A 21,260-nucleotide genomic window follows, 5' to 3' on the forward strand; every position below is an offset into this window, starting at 1 on the left:
CTTTTGTGACTACATGCTACTCTCTTGTGGCACTGAGATGTTACTGCAAGACAGCCAGAAATGAAAATTGTCATGATTTACTTACCTTCATGTTGTTACAAACATGTATGATTTTCTCTCTTCTGGGAAACACAAAAGAGGATATTTTGAAGAATATCCTCTTTTTATCAACACTTTTTGCCCATACAGTGAAAGTCAATGGTGACCAGAACTCCACTGAACTCCACTGACTTTCATTGTAAAGACCAAAAAAAAGAAAAGAAAAAAAGGTAAAATTATACACATGGTTTGGAATGATGTGAGGGTGAGTAAATAATGGAAGAGTTTCATGTAGGGTTAACAATCCCCAGTCAGCGCCAGTGAAACCAATGACAAGCATATGACCAAAGCAGATGCATTATAAAACACAGTTTATTCAATGTGCCATTTATTTAAAAAAATACCGAAACACATTATCACACAATGGCACTGAGTGCTGATGAGGAATAAAATCGAAAGGGACTGTTTAAATGCACTACACAAGTCACACAAATAACACAAATGCAAGTTTCGCTGTTTTAAAATACTCTTCACAGTACACCAGCCTCGATTCTGAGTATTCGATGAATATGACTGCAAAAAGTGGTGCTTCGACAGTTCAAATACAGCACAAAGAAACCATGTCTACCATCAGTGATGTCTTGAAATTGATAAATCATTCTAAATAAAACATTTTGTCATGTCTCAGCTTTTGAAAATGACCTGTCTGCTTTTGAAACATGACTGAATGTGCCATTGCTGTTTTTGTTAAGAAGTGTTATATTAGACATGTACAGTGGCATTGTCCCATCATTGTAGTTATGTCTCAGTTTATGTAGATTGTTAGCAAACTTGGATTATACTCTGTGTTCCATACACAATATAATCGTGAAAGTCTTTCAACATATCAAAAAGCTTTTAGAAGAGCACCAGTTGCACACATTCATTTGATAGAATATTCTGATTGTGTAGATGTCTTGGACAACTTTGCACAAATAGGCACTGTTCACTGTTAACTTGAAAAATTAAAAACAGCTGGATTTGGTTCAACTGGCTGAGCAATAGTTTAAGTGCTTTTCCTTACAGAGATGTTTGGCAAATATGTTTTAAGGCACTGAACCAGTTTCTTATAGGAAATTTGATTTAGGGAAGAATTCATTTTGACTCTACGCTCAGTCAGTTTCACTCATTAGGCCACAACCCAAAAGTAAACAAGAAATAATCATGTTATTAGCTTAAGCTGGCCTCTGAAAAAAAATAAAAAATAAATTTTGATTTGTCAAATGTGGCACTTCATAGTGCTATTTGAGTTTCATGCGCATGTGCTTGTCAATCTAATACTTCCTTTAAATATATAATTGATCCAACAGTGTTCAGTCATCCAAGAGTCAGAAACATCATTATACAACAACACTACAATCATCAACACTAAGTTTTAAACATAATTCTTGTATGTTTTAACACTGACAAGGACTTTTGTGACAGGACAGAATTGTTGAGGCAGAAAACAAAATTAGGTAAAGGCAAATTATGGGTTTAATAAAAGTTAAGCTCAATCGACAGTATTTGAAGAATAATGTTGATTTACACAAAATAATTTTGACTTGTCCACTGTTTTCTTAAAAAAGCAAAAATTGAGGTTATGGTAAGTCACATTGTATTTTATGTGAATGGGGACCAATTTTGGAGGAATTAAAAGCAGAAACATTATACATTATTCTGTTAAAAATTAAGTATTATGTCACAAGCACTGTGCGCATACTCCAGTGTATGCATAAAAACTGAAGTATACTTTGGCTTTTATGTTGTCATGGAGGTTGTGGTAAAATTGGATGCATCTTTACACAGAAAAGTTAAGAGATTTATTTTTACAAATTAAAATTATGTTTGCTTATGTCTTATTGAAACAGTAAGTATTTATTTTTTTACAGATTGGCCCCATTCACTTCTACTGTAAATGCCTCACTGTAACCAAGATTTTTGCTCTCTTTTTTTTTTTTTTTTTGAGGGATAGGTGGAAATGAATTTGTTGTAATCAACCTACCACAAATGCTGACGACAGAGCTTAACTACTAAATCCAGAATATTCCTTTAACAGACATTGTGTGTTAGCATGAATATATGTCAAACACTATGTCATTCCACAGTCACTGCGTCCACGCTCTCCTGAGAGACCTCAGAGTCCAGTGAGTAGCAGGAGCTGCCGTTATCCTGAGTGTCCTTGGCTGCCTCCTCTCCCGTGGCTGCGGTAATATCTGGCTGGCCCTCGCAGCCATGGAGCAGCTGCCCGCAGAAGCGGCTGTAGCGATGGTATCGCAGCGGCTTGCCCACATGTGCGAACATGTGCTCCTGCAGCTGGCTCTTCTGCGAGAAGCGAAGGTTACAGACGGCACAGGCCATCTTTCGTTTTCGCGTGAAGGCTGCCAATGGGCTGCCACTCCGTCCGGTCCCACCACCTCGCCTGAGTTCCACGGCCAGCTCATCTGCCAGGGCCTGACTCTGCCGTAAGGCCTCCTCCAGACTACCAGAGTCTATGCGCTCCCTATGAGGCCGCCTCTCCTCTAGGGACTTGTGCTCTCCGGTTTTGTCCTCTGAAGGGCCTTCCATCAGACCGCTAGGCTCGAGGGCACAGGCTGCGTGGGTAAATAGGTGCTCTTGCAGGCCTTCAGGTGACAGACATCGTTCACCACACCGGGGGCATAAAAGTGCTAGAGGGCCATCTTTGAACAGACCCGCCTGACAGGGGCTCACCTGGGCTGGGGAGAGAGAGCACGGCTCTTTGTCGCCTTCCTGTTGTTCTTCCTCCTCTACCCTTTCCTGTTTGATCCGTGCTGAAATGTCAGAGTCGTCCCCTGAGGCCACCGAGGATGCGGCGCGGAAGCTTTGAGGCTGTGGCTCAGACGTAATGCCCTCCAGCCCTACAGCGAGAGCCAAACGGCCATGTGTGCGATCGGCCCTAGTGCTAGAGCGGCCGTCCTCAGGGTCCCGTGAACTGCCAGCCTTCAGGCCCGAGTTCTCTTTACTGGCCAGCTGTGAAGAGATCTGGATGCCATACAGGTTGGACATACGGATGGGCTCAGAAGATGCATCAGGGCCACCCTCGCCTGTTTTGCGGCAGAGCTGGTACGCGTGGAGGAACTTGATGCCTTCTTGAAGTCTGCCCTGGTCTACGGGTTGTTTGGGACCCATGCCTGTGTACATGATGTGTAACAGGTAGCTGAAGACATCTGGTTGAATATCTGTGGGCTGGATCTTGATGCACTCACTGAAAAAGCAGGAAAGTCATTAAAAATACAATCAGCAATTTATTATTTCTTTTAAAGTATGATTATTAAGCATTTGGTCTATATTTGGCATTATTATTAACAACTTTTAATGTTTATCAATCAAGCTATCTTGACGTCCTCCCCATGCTTATTTGTATAGCAGAGTATGTAAGCATGATGGGTGACCTATACAGTTCAAGATACATTTCAAAATGGAGTTTTCGCTAACCTGGACTGGTGGATGAAGATCATTTTGAAGTAGTTTGAGAAGGCAGCAAGGACTGCACGATGAGCCTTGAAGTATACGTTGCCAATGGCAACAGTGCAGTCACACAGAAAGCCAAACTCCCTTTGGACATTCAGCTGCTGCAGGAGGAACAAACTATGGCCAGAGACGTCCATCTCCACCTGTTACATAGAACATACATACATGCATAGAAAACATATGTCAACCAAATAAATTCCTATGCATAATTTGAACAGCCTACTCTCCTGTATCCTACACTGGGATTAATAATACAAGCATTTACCTTATTATTCAGAGTAGTTTATTCAGTCAACATTTCTAGCAACATAAATTTTCTATCTACTGCATTATACAAAAACAAATAAAAAATGCAATTAAAAAACTATTATGAAAATTCTTTCAATTTCTGTTGGTGTTTTTAATAAAAAAAGCATATTTTGTGCAGGTGTAACACAGCAAAACTTTTGATATTACTGAATAATGTATATTTGAATATCATAGCACATACTTTTAAGCTAGATTCGTAATTTTTGTCTTCAGACATTCTTATTTTTTCTTGTCCCAAATGCCTCTCAAAATGATGGACCAGCAAGTGCCAGAACCAACCAATGAAGTGACTCTCTGAAGAGCCTTAGTTGACTGAGTAACTGGCGACCTCTATCGATCAAAATAGTCATATTATTTAAAAATTTGAGACAAACCAGCTGTTTACATCTGGATAGGATTGCCATTTTTTTACAGTGAAACCTACTATGACAAAGCTTTGGTAAATGGTATTCTTACATTCCTCATAGAAACAAATTACTCGGAAATTCCGTAAGAACTACGTTTTTATTTGTATATAACTTAAATCTACAGCAGAATTTCACATTGTATCATTGTATGTAATTTGACTTTTCTTAATATAAACGGAGAAACATCAACGACTGGCTTGTATTTAATGTTTACACCGCAACATTTTCAAATATTTGCATGCCGACCTGAGCAGACAATACCTGACAGCGATTTCTTAAAATCATTACACAAAAGGACATTTACAAACAGCAATGTTCGTCGCATTCGCACAAGAAAATTCCATGAATGAATGGATAATACTCAAAATAGCGTGTAGGAGCTGTTTAGTTCTTGCTTCTGTTTTATACATGTTCTGACTCCCAGCAGATTTGTCCGCGACAGAATCATAATAATTTTCACACGTCTGGTCTACACCGATCAAGTGTTGTCGAAGAAACGGTGTACGTTTTCATGCACCTTGGCCAACAAAACATGCATGTACCAAAGCAGACATGATGCATTCACACGGTCCCAAAAAATGCGTTCTTACCAACTATACGAGAGAAACGGATAATAATTTCGTGTTTGTTGCAGCAGGAAAATTCTCTTATGGTCTCGCGGTTCTTCCAAAGCGATTGACGGCTTAGCTTGTTATCCGTCACGTGACCGTACTGTACATTAGCTGATCCAGACGCACACATAGTGGAAACGTACAAAGCAAACGCTTTGCTTGTATTCACATGCTCGTTTGATATGTTTTTGTTCTTTTGTGTCGAATGATGACTCAGGTGCACATATACATATATATATATATATATATATATATATATACTATAGCAGTATAGCAGGAATGTCCTAAACGATGCGTGAAGTATGACAACTTGCATAGACGAAAGCGCAAAGCCAGTTTTGCAAAAGGCCTGAAGCACTCATGAAATTGTTTCAGTGTAACACAAATATGTTGGAACACCTCTAACAATTTAAACACGTGACCAATTATACGTCTTTAAACTCATCTGTTTTATAACATTTAGCCTATCACATAGGGATGCTAAAGATCTAATCAGATGGATTTTGGTAATGTGCCGTTAGTTATAGTGCGGATTTACGATTAGTGTTTGTGTGGTAATGGCTTGTGATTATTTTTACTATGTAAATAATTCTTGGACAAAATTTAGCAAGCAGTCAACTGACTTTGAATGTATAAAAATGATATAGGCTATATTTTTAACTTGTATATGAGAATTGCAATTGTATGAAATTTTACATTTTAAAGATGTTTGTTAATGGCCTTGTTAATGGTAGAATGTAATAAAATATTGTACAAAAATAGTGATATTCCTGATGTTTACATCAGAAATTAGACTTCCCATTCCATAAAAACAAACTTTTTTTGCAGAAATTCAGTTCTTTAAAATGCTTAGCAATACAGAGGAAAGCGAAGAAATGTGTAGGCTAATGTATACACACACATACACACACACACAAAATAATAATAATTTGAAAGTAGTTCTTGTGGAAAAGGTGCGAAGTGTAAGCTATACAACACCATTCTATTTCGTTTTCAAAACTAATGTCACCGCAAGGGTTCGTCCTGAAGAGCATATTTTCATACATGGTTTGGTTGCATTTTCACTGTGCTGCGCGTGCTGGGGCGGGCTGGATTTGCGTGAGCGGGGCCGGATCTCAGTGCGGTGATAGAGCTCGCAGAGCGGCTGTGCGGAAGTTCTTTCATCCGCGCTGCACAGAAGGGGCTTCGCCCTCGAGATTAGCTATTCTCGTCCCAAGTTTTCGCTTGGACGAAGGCAAAAGAGGCGGAACTTCTTCGCTCTGTGTTTTAACTTGAATTCTGTCGTTCGCTACAAGTTAGCGCCCATTACCGTCGGTGAGTATTTTCAGTGTGTTTTGCGTGTAAACACGAGCTGCAGTAATGTGAAGCTCATAGCGTATGTGCGGGAAACAGCGCGGGGGTGGCACTGCATGCTTGCGTGAGAGATCTCCCTACGACAATGGTCAGATATATTCGATTATGCCGTCTCTTAAGTAACAGAGCTTTTAAAAACTTTATGTTGTCACTATGGATAATTGTATGGTCAGATCTGTAGCGTGTTGTCCAAGTAGTTTGATTTTACTTTTAAGTGCGGTATGATTGACAGCCACAACGCCCGCATGATTCTGTCTCCAAAATAGGCCAATGAGAACGCGGGGGCGGGATGTAAACCTCTCTGTTTGGCTTGTGATGGAGCTGAACGACGGAAACAAGTGCTATTTAAACCAGTTCTTACTAAGCTTATTAATTATATGAACACAGTTTCTCTCTTCTGCTGTCATCTGCTTTTTATGATTTTATTCTGAATAGTAAACCGTATTCTACAAGTTTGCAAAGAATCTGAAGATTCCTCTAGACTCCATTAATTATGATAGCCAGATCAATTGAGTTTATTGACCAAGTTTGCTCTTTGGTGGGTTGCTCAGATGGTTACAAATCTGTGCAACATATATAATTATTATTATTTTATATTAATATATATAATTATATAATAATTATATTTTTGTTGTTGTTTTCATTTTGGCAAATGTCTATTACTTAGTCTTTAGTGTTATGAGTGATCAAGATAAGTGTCCAGTACAGACTAGGCGTGTGAGTTTGACTATTTTATCTAGATTTTTCTTATATACACTACTATTCAAAAGATTGAAGTACATTTTTTAAAAAGAAATGTACTTTATTCAGCAAGGATGGAAATTTGATCAAAAGTAACATTGAAAAAATTATAATGTTACAATAGATTTCAAATTAATTCTTTTCTTTTGAACTTTCTATTCATCAAAGTGCCATGGCTTCCACAAAAAAAAAAAAAAACTTAAGCAGCACAACTGTATTCATCATGGATAATAATAAGAAACATTTATTGGAATAAAACTGGAATAATTCAGCTTTGTCATCACAGGAATAAATTACATTTTAAATTACCGTTTTGTGTGTGTGTGTGTGTGTGTGTGTTTAATTAAATAAATGCAGCTATGGTGAGCATAAGAGACTTCTTTCAAAATCGTAAAAAGCTTAGTGGCCCCAAATTTTTGAACAGCAGTCTTATTTAATTGAGATGTTTTTGCTTGAATTAGCGTGCTGTACTCTAGTTCTTAGAAAGTTGGTATGATAAACCCTCTCATAGAAGTTGAAAAAAAATCCACTTTTTAAGCTACAGCCATACACATCTTTGGCTGTTTTTGGATGTCCCGTCATTAGTGTTGTGTTTATTAGGCAGCATGTCAAGTTAAAAATAGTCAAACTTTTAAAAGTGCATCTTGAGATCTGTGCACTCACGTTTCCATTCCACAGTTAGATCAACTCTTCAGTTTGCAAATCAATACACGAGTCATGATATTATCATGATAGGGAAAAAGATTCCTCAAACCTGGGTCTTGCTGATGTATCACGTTTTTCTTTACGATTCTTCACAGGGTAATGGCAAGGCCGAGCCACAGTGAGCATGTCCTGCAGCAGCTCAACAACCAAAGGGAGTGGGGTTTCCTCTGTGACTGCTGCATTGCCATAGGGGACATTTATTTCAGGGCCCACAAGGCTGTGTTGGCGGCCTGCAGCTCTTACTTCAGAATGATGTTCATCCGGGATCAGCAGGGAACCACACGGTTTGATCTCAGCAACATGCAGATCAGCGCAGAGTGCTTCGATCTCATTCTGCAGCTCATGTACCTTGGCCGAATTGTCGTGGATCACTATGAATTTGAAGAGCTGAAATCATCTATGGCCTACCTACAAATGTACTACATCCCCGACTCACTGGAGGACCTCCGAGACATCCGAACATCCAATCTAACACCCTCGTCCTCTGCATCGTCCTCTTCATCATCCAGCTCCTCATCCTCATCCAGCGTGGTGGGAAGCAAAATGATGTTCGGTGTTCGAATGTTTGAGCAGCAGCGACCAAGCCCTTCTGAGAATGAACAAGCACCAAAAGCCTCAACCACAACTGCTCGTCAGACCATTAACATCTCAACTGTCAGGCCTGCTGAAGATGTGGTCATACCACACCCTCTGCCACACTCGGAGACCGTTGTAGACCAGCCATGTGACTTGAGGAAGAGAACGTCAGGCCGAAGCTCTACCATGAAAGAACGTCCTCGATTTGGACGTACATACACTTGCGACGATTGCGGTTTTGTGTTCAGTTGTGAAAAGCTGCTCATCGAACACATCCTCACATGCACCAATCGCAAAGCTTTCCAGACACCCAAAGTCAGCAAGGAGGTCTACGGCGATGCCGGAAAAGCCGAGAGTTTGACCTCAGAGGGTACGGATGAGCACAGAACGGTTTGCAAGGGCGAAGAGGACTGGCCAGACCACAAGCCAGACACAGAGACCGTGATCAGGTCCATCGCCACTGGCATGGACGGCGAAGCTGCCTTCTCCAGGAATATTACCATTAAAGTTGAGCGAGATGACGATTCTGAGACCGATTTGGAAACTATAAAAGTCGTAAAGGTAGGGAACCATAACGTAGGGAGCTGCAAAGTTCGTACCAGAGTGTACAAAGACAATCTTGCAGACCAGATGAAGTTTGACAGCGAGGAAGAGGCTGGAGTATCAGCCATGGATGCTTTGGAGGGCCAAAGCACGGGGTTAGAAGCGGATCCCAAGGTGCACCGGATCAAAGAGGAAAAGCAAGATGGCGCGTGCATTCCATGCGAACTGTGTGGAGCCCTGTTAACGGAGGAGGATCAGTCCGCTCATTACATCTCCAGCCACATGGGACATATCTGCGCCTGTGGAAGGTGCGGCCAAGTGCTCATTAAAGGCAGGCAGCTGCAGGAGCACGCTGAGCGTTGCGGTGAACCCCAAGGGGCCGAGACGGACTCCCCAGGTGAGGATTCGCTTCTACTTGAAGATGCCGAGGCTATGGAAGAAAGCTTGCTGGAAGGAGCCGACCTGGGCTTTCGCTGTCCACTCTGTGGGCTGATATTTGAAAGCGAAAGTCTTGCAGTGGAGCACACGTTGGCTTGTCCGGAGCAGGAATCGTTCCGGCCTGTTCTGTTGGAAGACAGCGGTGAGCCAGACCATCGGCGCAAGCATTTCTGCGCAATTTGCGGCAAAGGCTTTTACCAAAGGTGTCATCTACGGGAGCACTACACTGTGCATACCAAGGAAAAGCAGTTCACCTGTCAGACCTGCGGGAAACAGTTTCTGCGTGAGCGACAGCTGCGGTTGCACACTGACATGCACAAGGGAATGGCACGGTACGTCTGCCCTGTGTGTGATCAGGGTACGTTCCTCAAACACGATCACGTGCGGCACATGATCTCTCATCTGTCTGCCGGAGAGACTATCTGCCAGGTGTGTTTCCAGATTTTCCCCAGCGGCGAACATCTCGAGAAGCACATGGATGTGCATCTGTACATCTGTGGTGTTTGCGGAGAGAAGTTCCGTCTCCGCAAAGACATGCGGAGCCACTACAACTCCAAGCACACCAAGAGACAATGAGAGGCCTCTCTCTGCAACCCTTGAATCTTTGAAATAAGCCATACTGTAAATGTGAGAACAAATCTATGCACTTAGACACCAATTGTAACCTTTACAACTGCACTTTCTATGTGTATGCAAATTCTGGATGTGTTGCTCAATGTTTTTGGTGGGACATAGTGCCTCAAGCTTTTGTCTTCATTTTCTTATACTTCGAGATGGATATCCAGACACTGGTTAAGTCTAGATATTGACTAAATCACACTATCAGTGGTGTTTCAGTTGAAAATGCTAAATAGGTCTGTAGTTATGAAACTGGCTCATGGCTAATAGTTTTACATCCAAAAAACAATGTCTGTTCATGAAGCTTTAATAGTGGTACACATCAACATTTTAACTTTTCTATTTAAGAGGACTTTTGTCAAAAGGGTCATTTGTTTTTATTGGTGGTGCTTTTTTAGTGAGCATAAGCATATACTGCTTCCATTTTCTCATTATTTCATGTAGCTCTGGTGTCGTTACCTGTCATAATATTCCATGTTCAATCGCCCTTACAGGGATAGTTCACCCAGACGAATTCTTTCATCATTTACTCACCCTTACTGTATGTTATTCTGAACCTTTATGACTGATTCTCTTCTGTTGAGATTTTGAAAAATTTCAGATTTTTACGTACTGGTTTTGTCCATAAAAAGAAAATTAATGGGTGCCAATATTGTTTTGGACAAAAACTGTTCAAACATTGTTCAAAATATCTTTTCTTCTGTTCCGCAGAAGAAAGAAAGCCATGCTTGGAACGACATGAGGGTGAAAAAATGGTGTTCATTTTTGGACTAACTATCCCTTTAAAGCACAGAGATAATAAAGGAGAATAGATTGCTAATAGTATGTGGGCACTTTTCCCTCCTTGCACCAGAACACTAAAAATATTTTATAAAAACCAGAGAAAAACACTCTTGTTGATGTCTTTCAGCTAGCTCTACTTGCTAAACCGTCACTCATACAAAACCCAGGAATCTATGCAAACTATTGTAAATTCAACCCTAATTTAGTGTGCGTTCATAGAATTGATGGGAACAGAGTTTCATGGAGTAAAAACATTTATTGTGTAATTATTTCAATATCCCAAAGATATTCATGTCATATAAACAGATTTATAAAATCTTTTGGTTTGTACACAAGCTATCTGTTTCTAATAAGGATTATATGATATACAATACTTATCAGTCTATGCTGTTTTTGTTCAGAGCAATCAAACTATATGCTTTTGATTAGGGTCCATCTAAAGCTTAAATGGGCTTATAAGAGGTCTTAACATTTCAAATATTTCACACCTTGTAAAATGATTGTGGCTTGATGTGAAGTATGCCATATAATGCTTGCACAAGGGTGTAGGGTAAATTATTACATGTTTGTATTAATAAATGAGTACTTCAGCAATTGTTATCTTATCCTGTGAAATAGCCAGGTTGGTTTGTTTTTGGTTTTGTGTTTTTCAAGTTTAATCTGGTTTTGTGTTTTTCAAGTTTAATCAAGTGATGTTCATACAGGCTAGAGAGCAGATTTTTGGGCTGTGATCCATGAACCATCAACGGGGCCATGAGATCATACAGATTAATCTAGACGCAGTTAATGATTGGATTAAGAGCAGGCAGTCTGGCTAAACTTGTGGCAGTTGGTGCTCCACGCTTCTGTTTAAAATACATTGTCACATTCAAGTAAACTGACCTATTCAGGCTTACATAGCTTAATGTCTTAATCTATGGATTGTATAAAAAGTATATCAGAACTGTGTTACAGTGAGGTTTATGCAGCTCACTTGTATTCTTCATCGGAAGTTACATTTGTGATGGGTTTTTAAACAAAAAGGACCAAAGCAAGCAAGTAATTTTAATTTTCAGACAAACAGCTCAGACATTTGCACTGGCTGTTCTGCGGTGTATTTGGGTGGTGTTGTGATCTAAACCTAGTGAAAATATTTTTTTTGTGTGATATTGCAAGGAATATATGCAAATATTGTTTTTTGATCACATTTTAAAATTTTCCTTCAGTGTTTCATACGTTCTTGGATTTAAGAAAGAAAATAAAAGTTAAAAAATTGCTGATTTGTGTGATGTATTTGATACGAAATTCATGAAAATTCACGAACATGAATGCAAAACATATAAGGTGTGTTTACTGTTTTATCTGACAATGATTAATTTATCGCATAAAGTATTTTCTCTCCACAGACTGCAGGGTGCCGGCTGAATTATTACAATCTTCTGGTTGTCAGATAATGGCAGCGTAATATTTGCCATGCAAATGATCATTCCAAACCTATCCGGGATGTTTTATCCCTATATTTAACCGACCATATCAAACACAATAGCTTGAATCACCTGCAAATGAATAAAAATCATTTTTAATTAATTAGTTATGAAAGCTTTACTTTTATATTATGCCTGTGCTATGTCTTATACTACTGCTTTCTTTTTAAATGGTAATTTGGTGAATTGTTTTCTTTAGTTTTATTTAACTTGTCTACAAATTAACAGTAGCTTGTCAAAATATAGCAAGGAAGATTAATTTGCCAAACTGAACATCATGCTTCTGTATTGTGTGTGACAATGCATTGCTTTACTGATTTCTTTAGCCTGCGTTACCATGTGAAATGCTGTGGCTTTTAGATGTTCAGTAGCTGCACTGATAATAATCATCATACCTGTGTCCTCTAGCAGTATTTTGAAATTGAGCTGCAAAGTCGGAACAATCTCTCTAGGTCTGTAGGAAAGCAGAAATATAGTGAACTAATCAAACACATGGGCCAAATTGAACTAACATTAACAGTGTTTGTTTGTTTGTAGGATAGTGCCATCACTAACCTCTAGATGGTGATATTTCTCTCATATGAGTTGACCCAAAGTTCTAGAGGAGCTTTTTATGTATGTACTATGTACCAATCTCTGAGAAACAGGTTAGGTGTAGGGGAGACAAAGACAAATGTTGTACAAATGTTGTTTGGCCACCTCAATGCTCTAAATATCAGCACAAAAACATCCCTCCCGTACATAGCCTGTATTTTGCTATAATTATCTACTTAAAATGCCTAAACAGGCTCTATCTCATGCTCTCAAATGAGTTTATGTCTGGTTAAAAGCATTTTAATGCCTACATGCTCCCCTAACAGCTCGACTGCCTTTGCAGCCAGTGAGCTTGTGGTTTTGGAAACCATCTCTAGATGCCTGGAAACCTCTTGTGGCGCTCACTGTGACGCATACAAACTCTGTATTTGTCCAACCAAATTAGTTTAGCATGGAAGGAACTTTTCGTTCTCAATGGGTAAATACCTCACTAAGACGTCTCAAGCTGTTTAATAAAAAACATCCTTGATTAGAACCAAAGAATTCTTCTCATGAAACAAAAAGTAGGCCCTACTTTAAATATTACACATATATTCGTTTATTGTAAAATGTGCTAAAAAAAAAACTTGTTTACTAGAATGGGCAAAGCACACTGTCTGCCCTCTCTTGTTTATGTGCTTTCATGTTATACTTTTATTGTCCACTTGGTGGCGCTGTTTTATACATGTTTTCACCAAGTTTCGGAAAGTTTTGAGTTTTCCTTTAGGTTTTATAGGCTTAATTTATCAATGGCCGTTTTCGGTTTCCGTTTGAGCAAACAATCTGAGCATTTGATTTATCATTTGCGATGTCCGTTTGAGCATTTGATTTATCATTTAATTATGACAGGTTTATACTGAGTTGATCATGAAAATTAAATATCAAATACATTTGAGCATTTGATTTCTCATTTGAGAAGCCATTTTGATAGTTTGATTTATCATTTGATAGTTCGAGCATTTGTTTCATCATTTGAGTAGTTGTTTTGAGAGTTTTATTTATTATTTGATCTTTTCAGGCATTTGAATTTTCATTTGAATTTTGTTAGGAAAAAACTTCCATAGTTTTATGCTTATCCATAATCCACATTATGAACAGGTCTCAAGAGTGCGTTTGAGAAGCTAATGTGTATGCTTGGCTGACAAAATGCACTCTACTACTGAATAAGTAATAGTTTACATGTGTTCTCAGATTATTTTACATTGTGAGTTAAAGCCAGTCCAGCATTTCTAGTCTTTCAAGAATAAAGAGCTACTAAAAGACATCTGACATTTTTGTTTCCTACACTGAATTTTAGTTTAATATCCAACTCATCCAACGCTCTCGTTTTTTGTCATCAAGCATCCCATTACTATTTGCCGCTGCAAAAACGAGTCAGTGCGTGAGTGAACCGTTCGAATGAATCAAACTGAATCGCGAACATTTTGCAACCCGTTTGACCGAATCGTTCGTTGGTTGGCATCGCTAGCAGTGTTGCCAATTTGGGGATTTTGTCGCCAAATTTAGCTACTTTCTCATTGTTGCTGCGACTTGTATTGATTTTTTGCGACAAGGAGCTATTTTAGCTATATTTTAATAAAAATAGCGATTTTTTTTTGGAGATTGTTTTCCCTCTCACCTCTCACGTTTGCTCTGGATCATGCCAATAGATGCGTTCGTCTTTAAGCGGCGCTGCGCAGAATGGTCAGTGTATGACATCAAAGTACCGCGAGAGCCATTCGAAAGCATAGGATCCATCTGCTCTCTTATCGCTCTCGCGGTACTTTGATGTCATACACTGACCATTCTGCGCAGCGCCGCTTAAAGACGAACGCACCTAATGAGTCTGCGTGCGCAGTGAACACACATCAGTACATCTGCCATTCAGACATGATGACACACACCACCATTTCATTAGAAACATCAAGATGGTGGAGAAAAAATATGATTACATAGGGCACCAACTACTCAGTGCATGAACATCTTGTTTTAACCACAGACACAAAAGTTATACCACAATTCATGCACAGTCATGTCAACCAGATACTGAGAGACACAGTTGCATCATCGTGTCATGTGTGCTGGGATGCAGTATTTTGCACTTACTTTGTAGTAATTTGAGTGTGTTGGCTGAAATAAGTTTGTATGAATAAAGGTTTTGTTTTGGGAGAATCATATTTCTTATCTGTTGTATTTGAGCAGGACCGGGATGCGCTTTGGTGACACATGAAACAAATGCCCAACATTACGTGTCTTTACATCATTTCCATCATGTTTGATGTGCTTGCAGATCACAGGAAGAATTTACTGATTCAAATGTGTCCTGTAGAGTTACAAGTAGGCCTAAGCATTTCCTAATTTCACTTCAATTTTTATTTGTTATAGGCCTACTTCATCTTTTGTTATATTTTTTTTATACTGTCATCATTTGTAAAGTAGATATATATATATATATATATATACTTTCTTTTACCAAATTTACCTGTATTTACTTTCTTTTCATATTTGGCGACTTTTTTGGAAAAATGGAGACTTTTGAGGGTGGTTCTAGAGATTTTCTGAGGGAGGGGCTTGGCAACACTGATTGTTCACTGACACAGATTGCGGGATTGCTGAAATATATTATCAAGGGAAATTATTCTCAGGTCGGTGTACATTAATCTATCCTGTATTTAAGACCGAAACTACAATGGAAACTAGAATGTAAAAATGGCGCTGCTTTCTTTGCGTTGCCGCAAGGGAAGGTTTTTTTTTGTTGTTGTTTGTTTGTTTTTTGTCGCAAGGGAAAGTCATTCACGTTGAGATTTAGGTAAAGTACTGTCATGGCGGAGCAACAGGTCGAAGAGAATATTGCTGAGATAGTATGTTTATTGCAACTTAACTAAGTGATTTTTAGAGAGTAGGATGGCAGATGCATCTAAATGATAACTGGTTTGTAATCACATAGGCTACTTGCGCAAAATAGCCTAGGCTTATATTTCTAGCCTTATACACAATTTTTTTGTTTGTTTTAAATTTTCAAAAAAAAAAAAAAAATTATTTCGAATTTCTTTCTTAGATTTTAACATTAATGGTTTGTTAACAAAACCAACTATTACTTAAGCTACATTTTTTTTCCCTCTGAAAAATAAAATGGCCTTATCTGTGACATCTAAGCTACAGTCTGTTTCCGTTACACCCTGCTAAATTAATTTCTTCTCCATTATCCCTAATTATATGTTCCAAATCAACAGAGTTCTGCCTTGGATCACAGACCCACAGTGCCCATCTCTCGTGCCCCTCTGATTTAGTCTGGTTTACATGATGTCCTTTTAAGGCAGGTCTGTTTGTCACGACTGTGGGTGTCTGGTCCTCATGGGAGCTGGTCATGCCGACTTCAGTAATGAAGAGTCTTTCCATAACACATCATCCGCCTACTCCAGTCATATGTTTACAGGCACGGTCCTCTTGAAGGTCCACTTTACAGCACTTCCCAGCCACCTGGTCCTTTTGTAATTGCTTCATTACATGTCATTTAGCACAGGCTTTGGCTCTTAGCCTTCTTGAAAATATTAACCTTTCATGAGTACTGTATCCTGTAAGCTCAGATAAACCTAAGGACAATTCTAGCATTTTGTCAGTTTTTATCAGACATTTAACAGAGATGCCTTTGTCTAGAGCAATTTAAGATTGAACTCTGATGAGTTCACCTGCCGTCTGTTCTACAATAATTTGGTCTGGACTGACCTTATGTAATCTTTAATTTTCTTGCTGATTCATTATTCCAATCCACCCACACTCTAATGTGTCATATGTGGCTACACACTCGGGTCATGTCTAATGCATGAGGAAAGACTATATATATATATATATATATATATATATTATTATTATTATTATTTTGAAATGTGCATATGATTCTAGAAAACGCCAGGATAATTTCACACATTTGATTTGGCTTTTCCCACTTTCTCCTTATTTGTTACTCCCACCATCTGTCCTCTCACACCAGAGGCAGTTCAAAATAATGTGTAAAGAATCTTAGAATGAAGAGCTGTGACTTGACTCATGTAGCTAAATTCATGGACTCAAAAGCCTTCAGCTAAAATCAAACAAAAATATTTTATTGAAAAAAATATATAACCTAACATAAGCATCATTCTTCTATGAACATAAAAATCATGCTTGAATGGTCCCTTTTGACCCACTTTGTGGGTGTGAATGTTCACAGAAATCCTATGCTATGTGAGATACAGCTTTTAGAGCCTTTTGCCTTAAAAGGACATAAACCATTCTTGAAGTATTTCAAAATGGCAAGTGACCCATACCATCTGTTTATGACATAATGAAAAGTCACTTACATATGCATGCTGGCTAAAAATGAAAAGAGTTATTCTGTAATGATGGGGGGAGGGGGGGGGGGGCTGTATTTAATGACATCTTCACGGTGATTCTCTGACATCAGAGGAGTGAATTAAAGTCATCCGCATCTATCTTTGACAGAAGAAAAAATATCAAATAGGTAATCTATTTTGGCCCACATGATGAGTGTAGAAATTAATCAAGGATGGCTCTTAAAGGTATTTGATAAGATTAAACATGTGCGTCACCAAATCCCGTTTCCTCCACTTTGTGAATAACCTGGATGAAAAATTGTTAACACAATTACTTTTGGTCACCAAATTCAGGTTTTACAGTTCTGTTTCCATAATTCTCGATCCGTGTATGATTTAAGGTCAGATTAGGACACTAGTTCCCAAATGTTTTAAACCCTTTTAGTGTTAAGGTGGATGTATTTTGTTTCTGCAATTTTTTTAAAAAGATGTATGTACAGAGATCCAACAGGGTCCTTTGATGTGAAATATGTCAGTCATTCTAGTCCTGTGGGTGATATGCAGATACTTTCTTCTGAGGGCATCTGCTCCCCCATTGTTTCTATATCCCATGGTATGTGTGTGGTTTGTCCTGTGAGGACCCCTACGAAATGTCAGGCAATAGAAACCGCAAACATTAGCAGACAGAATCTCCTCAGGAACTTCAGTCCACAAAGGCAACGAGAGGCCATTCGAGGTGAACTAGGGTACATACTCATGAAACATGCCACATTATATTTTAAAAAGTGATTCAAAAGACAAAACGTTGCATAAGATTTTAATCTTTGGATGAAGCTGCAGGTGTAATCACTCTACCATTCACAGTGACGTTGATTGACAAGACTGATGCCACAGGAGATTTCATAAGCATTGTCACCCCATCCAAAGGCTTTTGAAAGAAGTGTTTTATGCTAACCAAGGCTGCATTTATTTGGTCAAAAATGCAGAAATATTATTACAGTTTAAAATAACCATTTTCTGTTTAATATATTTTAAAATGTATTATATTCCTGTGATGGCAAAGCTGAATTTTCAGCAGCCATTATTCCACTCTTTAGTGTCACATTATTCTTCAAAAAGTTTAAAATATTTTGTTTGTGTACTTGCAAAAACAATTTTAGAGCCTATTCTTAAAGGGATAGTCCCCCCAGAATGAAAATTCTCTCCTCCTTTACTCACTGACATGTCCTTCCAAACCCATCTGACTTACTTTTATCTGTGTAACACAAAAGAAGACATTTTGAAGAATGTTGGTAATCAAACAATTTCGGTTTCGATTGACTTCATGGGAACTGTTTGTTCCCGAAACCGAAAATATCACCCAATTCATGTTTTCTCCACTTTTCCATTCCACATTTCCTTCACTACACTCTCAGAAATAAAGGTACAAAAGCTGTCACTGGGGCGGTACCTTTTCAAAAGGTACATGTTTGTACCTAAAGGGTCCATTTTAGTACTTTAAAGGTACATATTAGTACTTAAAGTGTACATATTTGAACCTAATAGGCACAAAAGCAACGTGATCTCACAGAATTCCGTGTAATGTTCACGGACTTAATTAACCTCCGAATCTGTGGTGGCATCACGGAATCGCCGAAAATTCCGTGGGCTCACAGAAGTGATACCAATGTAAGTCAGTGACAGGCATCAGCCGTGCTCCACGCCCGTTTCACACCGCAAGCGTGAGCAGCGCGTATTTTTTTCGGCGCCCATGTTAACAAATGAGTGCATTCACACCGGGAGCAGGAGCAGCGCGTGAGCGTCAAGCAGGAGCGTCGCGTGAGCAGCGCTGCAGCGATGGTTTCGGCGCCGAGTCTATTTTTGCTGCGCCGCTCACGCTCAATTAAAGTGACAGCACACTTTTGATGGACAAAATAAATATTTCACACAAAACGTGCTAAAAATGCACAGAATAAGCATGTCTAGTGTGTTTTAAGACGAATTGGAGTATGTCAGGAAAGAAAATGAACAATTAAAAATATGTGTAGAATATTTACCCATTTTAACTTGTTTTTAATTTTTAATTGCCATAAGCAAATTATAACTTAAAGCATTTTATCAAACTCACAACGAACAATTCATCTTGCTCAGGATCTTAAGTTACAATGGAGTATATACAGTAGGCCTACATAATAAATTCATTATTCATTCATTATTGACAGCTTCTATAAGAAATGGAGATATGGGTAAAAGTATATATTATTAAAACATAATAATTACAAAAAAAACAAAAAAAACAGCACTTTCTATATTTGAGTATGACTGAAACAACATGATAGGAGATGTTTTTGTTGTTGAACATTTACACACTAATCCCCAAGACTTCAAAACTTTCAAGTTTATAACTGACCAACTTCTAAAAACAAATTTATAGTTGTCTTTGTAAAGAAATATGTCGCTTTGGAGCCGCTGCTGTGACGCTGAACAAACGCTTCCAGTGTGAATACTCTGGTGAGTCTGCAGCTGCAGTGACGCTGTAGTTACGCTGACGTGATGCTGCCGCGAAGCTCACGCTTGCGGTGTGAAACGGGCGTTAGCATCAATATGCCGACGCGATACTGGGACATTTATCGTCATTATTGTTCAGAACTGGGTAGGTTTAGGGTAGGGGTGGGGTCAGGTACTCCAGTGAAAGTATAACTGCATCGGAGTCACTCTTTTTACGTTGAACCAGTGAATCCGTGCATGGACCACGGCTGATGCCTTCTGTGAGCCCATCACGGAATTTTCGGCGATTCCGTGATACCACCACAGATTCGGAGGTTAATTAAGTCCGTGAACATTACACGGAATTCTGTGAGATCAGGTTGCACAAAAGTGTACCTTTTGAAAAGGTACCGCCCCAGTGACAGCTTTTGTACCTTTATTTCTGAGAGTGTACAATCATCAGAAAGCATTTTACCGTAACTTAAGTGTTCTATTAATGCACTGTAAAAAAAAAAAAGTTGAGCCAACTTAAAATTTTAAGGCAACCAGCTTCAGCAGATTTTTGAGTTTGCTCAACTTATTTTTGTGGGAGATTCTCAAATTTTTGTTGTATAAACTTAAAACAACAAGTTGAGAAAACTCCAAAATCTGCTGAAGCTGGTTGACTTAATTTTTTTTTTTTTTTTTTTTTTTTACAGTGTGGATTCAGTCTAAATAGCATTTTGTTTCCATTTATAAAGAGTGCCACTCACAGCACCATCTTAAAATATGCAGGGAATGTCCAGCTCCTTATATTTTAAATTGGGCTAAGAGGTAGAAAAAATAAGATAGCATTTTATGTTGCTATTGCTATGGCGTAAACAGTCTTTGCTCATCTGAAGCTAATGGGAATATGCTGAGGGACAGTGCTATTTTTTTTTGGTTGAATGGAATGCTGAGGCTTAATGTGATGAAGAAGTCCCCATGGACAACTGATGGCTGGAGTACACAGTGTGAGAGACAAACTTAGGCTGAGGGATACTTCAGGTCACTTTAAAACCATCGAGTCATACAATTTCCAGTATCACTGGTATGGATTGTCCATTCAACTAATTATTTTTATTGGTGCTAGATATTTGTTTTACTCAACTAGTTTGGTTTATGAGGCCAAATATATAGTTGAAAGGGATATTAAAGTCTGTGTTAATTAAGCAAATGATTCCCTTTAGACAGCACTCTGCTGATTAAATGTGTCATCTCCCTAATGCAGTGTCCCATAAAACATAAATTTACCATTTACAGTGTGACATCTTACTATGCACTAATTTGTATTGTTTGACGTATATAAGCATATAGAATGAACTGAGACTCATCTGTAGGGTTTGGCTTGCATTTCATGCATTCTAACAGAGATTGATGATTCAAAGATGGGAATAAGCGTCTACTTGTGCAGACATCTGGTTACTGTCACTGTCCTTCTGCTATCTTAAAGTGCTTTGAAAGCTGTGGTTCAAAATACAATTCATGTGTCTGACATTTCTCAGAGAATCTGGCCAACATTACATATTATATAATTAGAAGCTAATAATCTAATTAAGAAAAAAATAATAAAATGGCTAGAAACTGCTTTGGCAAGACATTTTTCATAAACTAACTACTTTGCAGCACAAAAGAATGATTACGCTTGTTGTCCATATAAATATAGAAATATGGATATAAACATGAACCAAAATCTATATAATAATAATAATACATTATTTAATTATTTAAACTTTTATTCATTTGATGCCTCTTTTATTCAGAATCATTAAAAATCAATATTCATGGAATTTTCAAAGTGAAATGATGGCTTTG

The 21,260-nt window shown here is 38.5% G+C and overlaps 2 protein-coding genes across 4 annotated transcripts; one reads left to right on the forward strand and one right to left on the reverse strand.

Moving 5' to 3' along the window:
* Positions 1 to 1,173: 1,173 nt before the first annotated feature.
* zbtb25 (zinc finger and BTB domain containing 25) lies at positions 1,174 to 14,404 on the reverse strand. Of its 3 annotated transcripts, none has more exons than XM_058755225.1 (3): positions 14,288 to 14,404; positions 3,514 to 3,692; positions 1,174 to 3,283 (listed from the first exon to the last, which is right to left on the reverse strand). In XM_058755225.1, exons 2-3 carry the CDS (start codon positions 3,684 to 3,686, stop codon positions 2,155 to 2,157), a joined length of 1,302 nt encoding a protein of 433 aa, XP_058611208.1. In that variant the 5' UTR covers positions 3,687 to 3,692; positions 14,288 to 14,404; the 3' UTR covers positions 1,174 to 2,154. The 3 variants fall into 3 exon arrangements, with proteins under 3 accessions (XP_058611208.1, XP_058611210.1, XP_058611209.1); XM_058755227.1 differs by lacking the exon at positions 14,288 to 14,404 and adding an exon at positions 12,492 to 12,522; XM_058755226.1 differs by lacking the exon at positions 14,288 to 14,404 and adding an exon at positions 4,856 to 4,940.
* Positions 5,937 to 11,887, forward strand: zbtb1 (zinc finger and BTB domain containing 1). The gene is made up of 2 exons (XM_058755224.1): positions 5,937 to 6,190; positions 7,771 to 11,887. The coding sequence occupies exon 2, from the start codon at positions 7,775 to 7,777 to the stop codon at positions 9,806 to 9,808; it is 2,034 nt and encodes a 677-aa protein (XP_058611207.1). The 5' UTR covers positions 5,937 to 6,190; positions 7,771 to 7,774; the 3' UTR covers positions 9,809 to 11,887.
* Positions 14,405 to 21,260: the final 6,856 nt, after the last annotated feature.

This window comes from Onychostoma macrolepis, chromosome 20 (genome assembly GCF_012432095.1).
Source record: "Onychostoma macrolepis isolate SWU-2019 chromosome 20, ASM1243209v1, whole genome shotgun sequence".
NCBI classification, from domain to species: Eukaryota; Metazoa; Chordata; class Actinopteri; order Cypriniformes; family Cyprinidae; genus Onychostoma; species Onychostoma macrolepis.